General features: G+C 42.4%; 1 protein-coding gene across 3 annotated transcripts in view; it reads right to left on the bottom strand.

Annotated features, from left to right (window-relative positions):
- The window catches only part of plpp4 (phospholipid phosphatase 4), a 406,496-nt gene that overhangs the window by 25,727 nt on the left and 366,607 nt on the right, over positions 1-14,162 (bottom strand). For all 3 annotated transcript variants that reach the window (XM_063071213.1, XM_063071215.1, XM_063071214.1), the window contains exon 6: positions 908-1,078. In XM_063071213.1, the coding sequence (XP_062927283.1) occupies positions 908-1,078 (171 nt within the window). The remainder of the gene's footprint in view (positions 1-907; positions 1,079-14,162) is intronic.

Genomic DNA, 14,162 nt, shown 5'->3' with positions numbered 1-14,162 from the left:
GGTGCTTGGAAGTAGATACAGAGGAGATGTCAGCAGTAAGTTTTTAATGCAGAGAGTGGTGAGTGCATGGAATGGGCTGCCGGTGATGGTTGTGGAATCGGATATGATAGTGAATTTTAAGAGACTCCTGGACAGATACATGGAGCTCAGAAAAATAGAGAGCTATGGGTAACCCTGGGTAATTTCTAAGGTAAGGACATGTTCGGCACAGCATTATGGGCCGAAGGGCCTGTATTGTGCTGTAGATTTTCTATGTTTCTATGTCGTATACTTTATATTTTCTTGGATAATAAATGTACTTTTAATCGGGAAGATTTCTGGATGGACCAGTCAGGGAACTTGTGGCTATTTTTGTTCAGATGGTGAAACCGCTAATAAATTCTACAGTAACCAGTCCTCTTGAGAATTCATAGACTTTGTGTTATTCCTCTTTTTTCGCCATTGCTGCAAATCACTGCAAATTCTCATCGATCCTTCACTAGCACAAAGCAGAACTAAACAAACTGATCCCCTCTTGTAATGGAATTGTCAGACTGTGGGCTTTGCTACTCAGCCATGGGTGATCAATGGACTTTCCTCTGGAAAGGTCAGAACTGGTCTCTCTTAAAGCAAGTTCAATTTCTCATGTGAATAATGAGGAAGAAATAATATTGACTGTGCGTGTTTTCACTATCTAATTTGCCAAACCAAGTTTGGTTCGGGAAAGGAGAAGATGAATGTGTATATGGGGGCTTGAAAGGATGTACAATTCATTTTATACTAAATCACTGCATTTCAAAAACACAATGTTTACAAGACTCAGAACAGAGCAGTACAGTAAAGTCACTAATCTAATATGCTGTTGTCCCTGAGACCAGAGAAGATGAAGCAACATAACAGCAGTAGATTAAAAGGTAGCATAGCTCACCTTGCCAATGATGCTTGTAATCACAGGTCCGTGATAAGGCGATCATCACTGCACAGTACAGAGGAAGGATGGCAGCACACAGTCTCCAGCTCTTTCCTTGGCCGATATCTGTGAAGCAGTGCAACTTCCCAGCTAGGTAGAAGGTGGTGAATCCCAGACCTGAAAAAGCAACTAGAACAAGGAAAACCTTACTTCAATCATTGCAAGTTCTGCTTTGGAGCAGGAAAGTGCAATTCAAAAGGAAACACCACTTTGTGGTGGGATCTCCTGCATTATTAAGTCTCGGACAAGGTTGTGATGGGGGAGCGAGCTTCGGTAAAAATAAATTCTCTGTGTCAATGCTACTGCACACGCTACCTGGAAAAAGTGTGGCCAGAGTGAGGCAAACCGGCAGTCAAGTTTTCTAACATATCGATGCAGATACAAAGAAGCTATGACAGTGGGATATTTCATTAAGAGTTTGAGGAGATCAAGACACTCACAAATTTCTACAGATGTTCTGTGGAGAGCTTCTCAAATGGCTGTATCACTGTCTGGTATGGTGGAGGTGGGGTGGGGTCTATTGCACAGGATCGAAAGCTGCAGAGAGTTGTGACAGAAACACGAGAAAATCTGCAGACGCTGGAAATCCAAGGCAACACATACAAAATGCTGGAGGAATTCAGTCAGTTCCATCACGGGCACTAGCCTCCATAGCATCCAAGACATCTTCAAGGAGCGATGCCTCAAAAAGGCGGCATCTATCTTTAAGGACCCCCATCACCCAGGTCATGCCCTTTTCTCATTGCTACCATCAGAAAGGAGGTACAGGAGCCTGAAGACACACACTCGATGATTCAGGAACAGCTTCTTCCCCTCTGCCATCAAATTTCTGAATGGATATTGAACCCATGAACACTACCTCATTACTTTTTGTACTACTTTTTTAATTTAACTCCTCACCTGCCTATCAGCCCCCCCGGTTTCCATCCTCCTTCCCTTTCCCCAGTGGTCCACTCTCTTCTCCTATCAGATTCCTTCTTCTCCACCCACCTGGCTTCACCTATCACCTTCTAGCCTGTCCTCCTTGTCCTTCCCCTGTCTTTTTAGTCTGTCATCTTTCCCTTTCTTTTCCAGTCTGGATGAAGGGGCTGGGCCAGAATTGTTGACTGTTTGTTTCCATGGATACTGCCTGACCTGCTGAGTTCCTCCAGTATTTTGTGTGTGTTACTTTGGATTACCAGCATCTGTAGAACCTATTTTGCTGATGATTTCCTAGCTGAAGCCTGTTCTCAATGCCAGATGGAAATAAACCATCCTGCCTCATTATATCCGCTTTGTGGAGATCTTCCCAAGCTACTTTGAGATTTGAATACATTTTTGGAGGCACAGCTGTTTCAGATATGTAATATTGCCCTGGGTTAGTCCGCTGGCATGTGGAATATATTCTCTCAGATAAAGCCAGGTGAGGAAAGCTGAACAATTCTCGATTCAGTTTGCAAAATCTCAGATAATGAAGCACTCATTCCTGCTTTACCATTTCAGGAATCGTGTACAATAAAGCAGCCTCTCAATGTCCTACCTAATGTCCCCGCTGTGAGAGGTGGAAACGGCTAAGGCCAGCCAACAGGGCTCTGGTGAAGCTGGATAAGCCAATCCCCCATACAGTGGATTACAGAAACATTGATGAACTCCAACGTAATCATCCTTTGGACCATAGACAGGAGGTCATCCATGGCCTACGTTCCACTGGGAGCTAAGGGCCCAAGAAGAAGAAGTACAACAAATCATAGCATTCCAGCATAGCTAAGTGCATCCCAAGCATACGACCTCTAGCGCCAAGAAGGATGATAGCTGAGACATGAGGTTGTCAGCACCGACAAATTCCCTGTAAGCTGAACACTCTCTCTCACTATTTCATCATTGTCATTGGGCCTGAAGCTTCCAAAGCCCAATCCTACAGCACCCAGAGAATACTTCCACAGCAGAAATGGCCGTGGGAAAGATGACAGCTCATCACCATAGTTGAATGCGATTAAGGATATGCAATAAATTTTCACACTGTATAACCAACGTAAAAATAACCTTTGCCACTGGAGCAACCAGTTAATATGAGTCTAAGCTTGCCAGAGGTTGCCTTACCCAGACAACTCATACAACTCTTTCTGGAAATCTAATTCCACCACTTTGGTCAAATATTTCATCTGCTTTCAGAATTAGAATCAGGTTTAATATCTCCAGTGTATATTGTGAAATCTGTTGTCTTTGTGGCAGCAGTACAATGCAATACATAATAATAGAAAAAAACAAACCGTGAATTTCAGTAAGTATAAATATTAAATAAGTAATATTTATTTATAGGATGATTAAAGAAGAGCAAGTACTGGTGCTTTTAAGGAATGTAAAAGTGGATAAGTCTCCAGGTCCTGACAGGATATTCCCTGGGACCTTGAGGGAAGTTAGTGTGGAAATAACAGGGGTTCTGACAGAAATATTTCAAACGTCATTAGAAGCAGGGATGGTGCCGGAGGATTGGCATATTGCTCTTGTTGTTCCATTGTTTAAAAAGGGTTCTAAGAGTAAACCTAGCAATTATCAGCCTATGAGTTTGACGTCAGTGGTGGGTAAATTGATGGAAAGTATTCTTAGAGATGGTAATATAATTATCTGGACAGACAGGGTCTGATTAGAAACAGTCAACCTGGATTTGTGCGTGGAAAGTCATGTTTGACAAATCTTATTGAATTTTTTGAAGAGGTTATTAGGAAAGTTGACGAGGGTAAAGCGGTGGATATTGTCTATATGGACTTCAGTAAAGCCTTTGACAAGGTTCCATGTGGAAGGTTAGTTAGGAAGGTTCAATCGTTAGGTATTAATATTGAAGTAGTAAAATGGATTCAGCAGTGGCAGGATGGGAGACGCCAGAGAGTGGTGGTGGATAACTGTTTGTCAGATTGGAGGCCATTGACTAGTGGTGTGCCTCAGGGATCTGTACTGGGTCCAATGTTGTTTGTCATATACATTAATGATCTGGATGATGGGGTGGTAAATTGGATGAGTAAGTACGCAGATGATACTAAGATAGGTGGAGTTGTGGATAATGAAGGAGGTTTTCAAAGCTTGCAGAGAGATTTAGGCCAGTTAGAAGAGTGGGCTGAAAGGTGGCAGATGGAGTTTAATGCTGATAAATGTGAGGTGCTACATTTTGGTAGGACTAATCAAAATAGGACGTTTATGGTAAATGGTAGAGCATTAAAGAATGCTGTAGAACAGAGGGATCTAGGAATAATGGTGCATAGTTCCCTGAAGGTGGAATCTCATGTGGATAGGGTGGTGAAGAAAGCTTTTGGTATGCTGGCCTTTATTAATCAGAGCATTGAATATAGGAGTTGGGATGTAATGTTGAAATTGTACAAGGCTGAATTTGGAGTATTGTGTACAGTTCTGGTCACCGAATTATAGGAAAGATGTCAACAGAGAGAGTACAGAGAAGATTTACTAGAATGTTACCTGGGTTTCATCACCTAAGTTACAGAGAAAGGTTGAACAAGTTGGGTCTTTATTCTTTGGAGTGTAGAAGGTTGAGGGGGGACTTGATAGAGGTATTTAAAATTATGAGGGGGGATAGATAGAGTTGACGTGGATAGGCTTTTTCCATTGAGAGTGGGGGAGATTCAAACAAGAGGACATGAGTTGAGAGTTAAAGAGCAAAAGTTTAGGGGTAACATGAGGGGGAACTTCTTTACTCAGAGAGTGGTAACTCTGTGGAACGAGCTTCTAGCAGAAGTGGTTGAGGTAGGTTCAGTGTTGTCATTTAAAGTTAAATTGGATAGCTATATGGACAGGAAAGGAATGGAGGGTTATGGGCTGAGTGCAGGTCGGTGGGGCTAGGTGAGAGTAAGCATTCGGCATGGACTAGAAGGGACGAGATGGCCTGTTTCCGTGCTGTAATTGTTATATGGTTATAAGTAGTGCAAAAATAAAAATAAAAAAGTAGTGAGGTAGTGTTCATGAGTTCAACGTCTATTCAGAAGACAGATGGCAGAGGGGAAGAAGCTGTTCCTAAATACGCGAGTGTGTGCCTTCAAGCTTCTGTACCTCCTTCCTAATTGTAACAATGAGAGCAAGACAGGTCCTGGGTGCTGGGGGGTCCTTAATGATAGACACTGAGGCATGGCTCCTTGAAGGTGTCCTGGATACTACGGAGGCCAGTGCCCATGATGGGGCTGACTCAGTATCCAACTCTCTGCAGCTTATTTTGATTCTGTGCTGTATTCCCCTACCCCAATACCAGACCGGGAGACAGCCAGTTAGAATGCTCTCCACAACAAATCTGTAGAAATTTTCGAGTGTCTTTGGTGACATGTCGAATCTCTTCAAACTCCTAATGAAATAGAGCTGCTGCTGTGCCTTCTTCGTAGCTGCATCGATATTTTGGGCCCAGGATATATCCTCAGCAAGTTGGCACCCACGAACTTGAAATTGCTCATCATCATTTGATGGAAATAATAAAGATCGGAAATTCAATATTGAGCTAATCATGCCTTTGAACTTGGCCTTGCACTATATTAACACTCCATCCAAATCTCCATATGTATTCACAATCATCAGTGGAAACACAGCTTTTGAAAACCGTTCCCAGTCCAAATGGGATCAGGTACAAAGGCTTTAACTTCAGAATTTGTTTGCTCTCTCTCAGGCTGTCTACACAATATATTAGAAACCACAAGCTGATGGAGGGGCCACTCTGATCTCTTCAATTCATTCTGGCTTCTTCTTCCAGCTCAAGAAACAAGGTGGAGAATCAGCCAATTCAATCTGTTTCTTGATGGCATACCCCAGCACTTTACAATGCAGGTTCATCAAAACAGAACGAGTTGGTCTTGACTGTTTATTTACATCAATGTAATTTTACACAAATTGTAAGTAGGAATATTTTGTATTCAATTTTTGGGGAAATTCAGCCCTAGAAATTCACCAAAGTAGAAATACTGTATACAGCAACTGCTCTCCAAACACCCTAATGACCAAAGCCAGCGGCGGATAACCTAGAAGACCAGTACTGAAGCATCTCATAAAACAGGAAAAGGACCTTAATCTTGCAATATTTGTGTCATTATGAATAGCAATATAGTTTACCTCAAAGTCAGGAACTTAGAATTGGCCAAATGGAAATGTATTACATTTTTCAGTAAAAAGAATGGAAAATTCTGGAAATGCAAAGCAGTTTAGGCAGCATCTATTTTCCAGAGGGATAAAGAGAGAAAGGAATGAGAGAGGAGAGAGGAGGGAGGAGGGAGGAGAGAGAAAGCGAGGAGAGAGGAGAGAGAGAGTGAGGAGAGAGAAGAGAGAGAGCAAGGAGAGAGGAGAGAGAGCAGACAAAATTAATATTTTCGGTCGGTGATATTTCAGCAGAACTGGAAAATGGGAAAGGAACAAAACCAAACGTGTTTTAAGTTGCAGGAGAGGGATCGGAGTGAAGACAACAGAGGGGATATCTGATAATTAAAGGCCAAGAGAACCCAGATGATACAAGGGCTGTTGGTGCCACCTTAGAGGGTTGGGGTGGGAATTGGAGGTTAAAGTGTGTAAAACCTTATCTGATCTGTCTGTAAGAGTATATAATAGAGACAGTCGACTGAGGACAGAGGAGAGAAACAGCACAAACAATGCCGGGACTGTGTATTACACAGAAAACAGTGGTCGCTGGAAAAACTAAAATAAAATGATTATGTTAGAAATACTCAGTGGATCAGGTCTATTGAGGGAGAAAAGCTGAGCCAATATTATAGGTGGATTACCCTGTATCAGGACCAGTCATTTCTGCTACAAAGGGGATTGACATTATCTGAAAGTGTTCTCATCTGAACTGCAAGGCCTGCACCAGGCTTAGATGGGTGCAGTTTATCAAGCTAACATTGGGCTCCACTGGAGCATTGCAGAGGGGTTAGAGTGGGAGTGAAATGGAGAATTAAAGTCAGAATCAACTGAAGGTGAAGGTCACTTCTGCAGAATGATCTAATCCAACCTCCACTTGAGTTTTCAAGTGTAGAGAAGAGTAATTTATAAGCACCAAATTCAATTCACTGAACAGCAGAAGTATAGGAAAGGGGGATTTAACCAGCTACATAAACAGGAAAGGAAAGGAAGGTTATAGATCATCTGTAGACAGGTGCCATCAGATTGGATTAGTATATGTAATGGTTAGCACATACATTCAAAGTTCAAAATAAATTTTATTATCAAAGTACATACATGTCACCACATACAACTCTGAGCTTCATTTTCTTGTGGGCATACTCAGAAAATCTATAGAATAGTAACTTTAGCAGGATCAATGAAAGATCAACCAGAATGCACAAGACAACAAACTATGCAAATGCAAATATAAATAAATAGCAATAGATAACAAGAACATGAGATAATGAGATGAAGAGTCCTTGAAAGTGAGATAATTGGTTGTGGGAACATTTCAATGATGGGGCAAGTGAAGTTGAATGTAATTATACCCTTTCATTTAAGAGGCCAATGGTTAAGGGGTAGCACCTGCTCTTGAACCTACATTTTATGTTCCATGGACTACAGTACTGCTTCACTTGAAGGACTCTTTGGGTTCTCAGACTGTAGGAAGGTCTGGCGTTGCATTCCTGTGGCTACATGGGGAAGAAGAATGAAGATCTGGGGAGTTAAGCAGTTAACTGCCCCTATAGAATGCTGAAAGAGAAAGGGAGAGGGTGGAAGCTTTGTTTCTCCCTCCACAGCTGCTGTTTGGCCTGTTCAGCATTTCCAGCATTTTTAGTTTTTTTATTTTAAATATCCTGCAGTCGAATATTTTTGCTCTTAGGTTCCTTTTGTCGGGATGTTGTGATGTAAACTGCATAAAACATTAATCATTAGCAAACTCAGTTTTTATTTAGAACAGTTAAGAACAGCAGTGGAAATCAAAGGATGCAGATGGAAGAATGAAATAATGGAAAATCAGCATCCTACTTTCCAGAACTTTTGTTTTAAAATCTTATTCAGGATTTATTTAGTGTAGACATAAAATAGAGTCTTTCTTTACCTGATCATTGGGGTATGAAGTATACATGTCCTGAGCTGAGGGGTTTGGATGAACTTCACATTCGGGCCCTCACCTCAACAAAAGCTGTAGCTGGTGACACAATGTGGCACTTTGTGTTTGAAAGGAGTAATCAACAATTACGTAAAAATAGCAGTGATCTCCCTGGACAGCACACAAAACAAAGCCTTTTCACTGTATCTTGGGCACATGTGGCAATAATAAATTGACATACTGATTAAGAAAGCAACAACAGATAATGAGAAGAGGGCACCACTGGAGCATAGCAGTTAGTGTGATGCTATTACAGCTCGGGGCATTGGAGTTCAGAGTTCAATCCCAGCATCTTCCCTAAGGAGTTTATATATCCTCCCTGTGGGATGCATGGAATTTTTCCAGGTACTCAGTTTCCTCCCACAGTCCATAGACCTAAAAATTAGTAGGTTTCGAAGGCCCAGAATGTCAACTGTACTTTTTCCATAGATGCTGCCTGACCTGCTGAGTTCCTCCAGCATTTTGTGTGGGTTGCTCGGATCTCCAGCATCCGCAGATTTTCTCCTGTTTGAGGTTAGTAGGTTAATTAGTCATTGTAAATTGTCCTGAGACTTGGATGGTGCAGGGTCAGGAATGGCTACTTCAAGTGCCAGGCTTTAGATGTTTCAGAAAGGACAGGGAGGGAGGCAAAAGAGGTGGGGGCATGGCACTGTTGATCAGAGATAGTGTCACGGCTGCAGAAAAGGAGGAAGTCATGGAGGGGTTATCCATGGAGTCTCTGTGGGTAGAAGTTAGGAACAGGAAGGGGTCAATAACTCTACTGGGTGTTTTTTTTAATAGACCACCCAATAGTAGCAAGGACATAGAGGAGCAGATAGGGAGACAGATACTGGAAAGGAGTAATAATAACAGGGTTGTTGTGGTGGGAGATTTAATTTCCCAAATATTGATTGGCATCTTCCTAGAATGAGGGGTTTAGATGGGGTAGAATTTGTTAGGTGTGTTCAGGAAGGTTTCTTGACATAATATGTAGATAAGCCAACAAGAGGAGAGGCTATACTTGATCTGGTACTGGGAAATGAATCTGGTCAGGTGTCAGGTCTCTCAGTGGGAGAGCATTTTGGAGATAGTGATCACAATTCTATCTCCTTTACCATAACATTGGAGAGAGATAAGAACAGACAAGTTAGGGAAACGTTTAATTGGAGTAAGGGGGAATACGAAGGTATCTGGCAGGAACTTGGAAGCATAAATTGGAAACAGATATTCTCAGGGAAACATACAGAAGAAATGTGGTAAATGTTCAGGGGATATTTGCGTGGGGTTCTGAGTAGGTACGTTCCAATCAGACATGGAAAGGATGGTAGGGTACAGGAACCATGGTGTACAAAGGCTGTTGTATGTTTGTAAATCTAGTCAAGAAGAAAAGGAGAGCTTACGAGAGGTTCAAAAAACTAGGTAATGATAGGAATCTAGAAGATTATAAGGCTAGCAGGAAGGAGCTTAAAAAGGAAATTAGGAGAGCCGGAAGGGGCCATGAGAAGGCCTTGGTAGACAGGATTAAGGAAAACCCCAAGGCATTCTACAAGTATGTGAAGAGCAAGAGGATAAGACATGACAGAATAGGACCAATCAAGTGTGACAGTGGAAGAGTGTGTATGGAACCGGAGGAAATAGCAGAGGTACTTAATGAATACTTTGCTTCAATATTCACTACAGAAAAGGATCTTGGCGATTGTAGGAATGACTTGCAGCAGACTGAAAAGCTTGAGTATGTAGATTTTATGGCAGAGTTTGTGCTGGAGCTTTTGGAAAGCATCAAGTTGGATAAGTCACCGGGACTGGACGGGATGTAACCTAGGCTACTGTGGGAAGTGAGAGAGGAGATTGCTGAGCCTCTGGCAATGATCTTTGCATCATCAATGGGGACAGGAGAGGTACCAGAGGATTGGAGGGTTGTGGATGTTGTTCCCTTATTCAAGAAAGGGAGTAGGGATAGCCCAGGAAATTATAGGTCAGTGAGTCTTACTTCAGTATTTGGTAAGTTGATGGAGAAGATCCTGAGAGGCAGGATTTATGAACATTTGGAGAGGCATAATATGATTAGGAATAGTCAGCATGGCTTTGTCAAAGTCAGGTCGTGCCTTATGAGCCTGATTGAATTTTTTGAGGATGTGATAAAACACATTGATGAAGGAAGAGCAGTAGATGTTGTGTGTATGGATTTCAGCAAGGCATTTGATAAGGTTTCCCATGCAAGGCATTATTGAAAAAGTAAGGAGGCATGGAATCCAAGGGGACATTGCTTTGTGGATCCAGAACTGGCTTGCCCACAGAAGGCAAAGAGTGGTTGTAGATGGGTCATATTCTGCATGGAGGCTGGTGACCAGTGGTGTGCCTCAGGGATCTGTTCTGGGACCCTTGCTCTTTGTGATTTTTATAAATGACCTGGATGAGGAAGTGGAGGGATGGGTTAGTAAGTTTGCTGATGACACAAAGGTTGGGGATGTTGTGGATAGTGTGGAGGGCTGTCAGAGGTTACAGTAGGACATTGATAGGATGCAAAACTGGGCTGAGAAGTGGCAGGTGGAGTTCAACCAAGATAAATATGAGGTGTTTCATTTTGGTCGGTCAAATATGATGGCAGAATATCGCATTAATGGTAAGACTCTTGGCAGTGTGGAGGGTCAGAGGGATCTTGGGGCCCGAGTCCATAGGACACTCAAAGCTGCTGCGCAGGTTGACTCTGTAGTTAAGAAGCCATACAGTGCATTGGCCTTCATCAATCGTGGGATTGAGTTTAGGAGCTGAGAGGTAATGTTGCAGCTATATTGGACCCTGGTCAGACCCCACTTGGAGTACTGTGCTCAGTTCTGGTCGCCTCACTACAGGGAGGATGTGGAAACCATAGAAAGGGTGCAGAGGAGATTTGCAGGGATGTTGCCTGGATTGGGGAGCATGCCTTATGAGAATTGGTTGAGCGAACTAGGCCTTTTCTCCTTGGAGCGACGGAGGATGAGAAGTGATCTGTTAGAGGTGTATAAGATGATGAGAGGCATTGATCATGTTGATAGTCAGAGGCTTTTCCCCAGGGCTGAAATGGCTAGCATGAGAGGGCATAGTTTTAAGGTGCTTGGAAGTAGGTACAGAGGAGCTGTCAGGGGTAGGTTTTTTATGCAGAGAGCGGTGAGTGCGTGGAATGGGCTGCCGGCGACAGTGGTGGAATTGGATACGGTAGGATCTTTTAAGAGACTCCTGGATGGCTACATGAAGCTTAGAAAAATAGAGGGCTATGGGTAAAGCCTAGGTAGTTCTAAGGTAAGGACATGTTTGGCACAGCTTTGTGGGCTGAAGGGCCTGTATTGTGCTGTAGGTTTTCTATGTGCTATTAAGCTAGGGTTAAATCGGGGGACTGCTGGGCAGTGTGGCTTGAAGGGCCTATTCTATGCTGTATTTCTAAATAAAATAAAAATAAATGGTTTATTTTAGTTTGTGTTTTAATTAGTTCATGGCATTTTAAGACATTCTTAACACAGTCTAATATTTTTGCAAAACTTTTTAAAGATTTTACTTCTTTGAATGAAATCCCTTTGAGCTATCTTTAAATGCTTTTGAATACTGAGTACTTCAAATCTGCTCTGGCTGCAGCAGGCTGGTGGAAGGCCTTTACCTGCGGCCAGGAGCTGATCCTCGGGATCCACCAGCCGAGGCCTAGCTGCAACTTGTGACTGGCTACGCTCTGCTGAGCTGCTTTGAAGGTCAAATGTTCAAAGTACATATATGTCACCATATACAACCCTGAGATTCATTTTCTCATGGGCATGCGAGAATCGATGAAAGACGGCACTAAACAAGATCAACAAATCTGTGCAAAAGACAACAAATTGTGTAAACAGCAGAAAGAAAAAAAGTAACGATGGAAACACCAATGCCCTTGAACAGAAAATCCTACAAAATATAATGGATACAGCCCGGACCATCATGGGTAACGCCCTCCCGACCACTGAGTACTTCCACATGGAGTATTGTTGCAGGAAAGCAGCATCTTTACATCCAGGATCGCTCTGGGCACTGAGCTGATCTGAAGAACTTGAGAACAGTTTTGTGCTGGGCAATGGAATCGGGGCCCGGAACGAGTCAGTGGGTGGCGTGGTCAATACCCGAAGGAGTTCGCTGTAGCCGAGTTCGAGTGTGAGTTTATGATATGCTGTATAGACAATTTTAATGCCAGCCCAGATCAGAGGCGAGAGTTGATTTTCCTCGCTCTCTGCGATCTTCACTCCCCTCTCCAGGGCGCGGAGACTTTCGCTTTTCCATTGTTGGGTCAATTTAAACACTGACCCAGATAGACTGAAAAGACAAGGGGTTGGTTGGGCCAAGAGCTGATTTTGCTCGTTCTCCACGATAGTCATCTCCATGGTGCTGAACCTATGACTACTGCCCCGACTGCTGTGCTCCATGCCCGCTAATATGATGAACCGATAAGTGAGGCTTTGGGCCTACTCCTGTCTGCTACAGGGTTTAGATCTGAGGACTCAGTTTTGTTTCAGAATGCCATTGTTTGCATGACTTGTATTTTTTTCTTACTCTTGCACATCAAGAGTTGGTCTTTTATTTTAGTTTTTATTCTTTTTTTTCTCTAATTGGGTTCTTTCAGGTTTCTTGCTTTGTGGCTACCTATGAGCAAGCAAATATCAAGGTTGTATAATTTATACGTTCTTTGATTATAAATGTACTTGAATCCATCATCAGGGACCCCCACCACCCAGCACATGCTCTCTTCTCGATGTTGCCATCAGAAGGGAGGTACAGGAGTCTCAGGACTGACACCACCAGGTTCAGGAACAGTTACTACCCCTCCACCATCAGACTCTTGAACCAAAGAGGACAACTTTTTCACTTGCCCCATCAATGAGATGCTCCCACAACCTATGGACTCACTTTCAAGCACGTTTCATCTCATGTTCTTGATATTTATTGCTTATTTATTTATTACTATTATTTTTTTTTTTGTGTTTGCACAGCCTTTTGCACATTGGTTGAACACCCAAATTGGTACAGTCTTTCATCGATTCTATTTTGGTTATTATTTTGTTACAGATTCATTGAGTATGAATCTTGGGGCTGTATATGATGACATATCTGTACTTTGATCATAAGTGTACTTTTAACTTTAATAATAGTAAATAAATAAGCAATAAGCATTGAAAACAAGGGACGAAGAGTCCTTGAAAGTGAGTCCATTGGTTCTGATCTCCTGCGTGGCCACAACAGGTAGATATGGAGATGGGACAATATGGACATTAGATCGTGTCGATCACAAGCTGTTTCGTGCCACTTCTGCCTGTGATAGATCCCTGGGAAGCTTCTTGGACCGGCATTACTTTAATTACAAAGCTAAAGTAAATTACTATGGGCCTATCAGTGTGAATTAAGAAATTGCGTTTGCTTCAAGTCAGTATCTGCTTTCCCAGTGCAAAGATGAATGTTAATCAAGCAGTATTCTTGATCTAGGATACCACCTCGAGGTGACGATACAGAGATTAGTAATAACACTGCCGGTCAGTGTGAAGAAACAAAGCTTCCCGTATGTACTTGTAAAATGCCTCACGGAATCTGCAAACAGGGTGTTAGTGAAGATGAATGGGCAGATTAAGCAGCAGCACTGGGTTATTTACACTACGTCTCTTTGAAAGTATAAAGAACTTCAGTGAGAGTATTAGAATGAAGAAGCTCGGGTTGTTACCCATGGGGAATAGAAGCAAGAGAAGAGATTGATAGAGAAATACAAAGTTATGACTGGTTTAAACAGGGCAAGTACAGGGCAACTCATTCCATTAGTGGACTAATGGAATCACAATTTACAAGAGATATAAGGTTCTTTTTTACAAAATATATAAAGCAGGGTTTCCCAATTTGGGGTCCATGGACCTGTCAATTAATGGTAAGCATCCGTGGCATAAAAAAGTTGGGAACCCCTTTACAGAGGGTATTTTCCAAATTTTTATTTATTTAGGGATCCAGCACAGTAACAGGCCCTTCTAGCACAATGAGCCAGCGCTACCTGGGTGACCAATTAATCTATTAATCCGTACATCTTTGGAATGTGGAAAAAAAATCAGAACACCCGGAAGCAACCCACACGGTGATGGGGAGATCAGCGGCGGAAATGAATCAAGGTTGTTGGTGCTGTAATAGCATTACACTAACTGTGCTGCCCTA

This window comes from Mobula hypostoma, chromosome 19 (genome assembly GCF_963921235.1).
Source record: "Mobula hypostoma chromosome 19, sMobHyp1.1, whole genome shotgun sequence".
NCBI lineage: Eukaryota > Metazoa > Chordata > Chondrichthyes > Myliobatiformes > Myliobatidae > Mobula > Mobula hypostoma.
The sequence above is the reverse complement of the archived record's forward strand: the minus strand, read 5'-3'. Positions and strand labels throughout refer to the sequence as shown.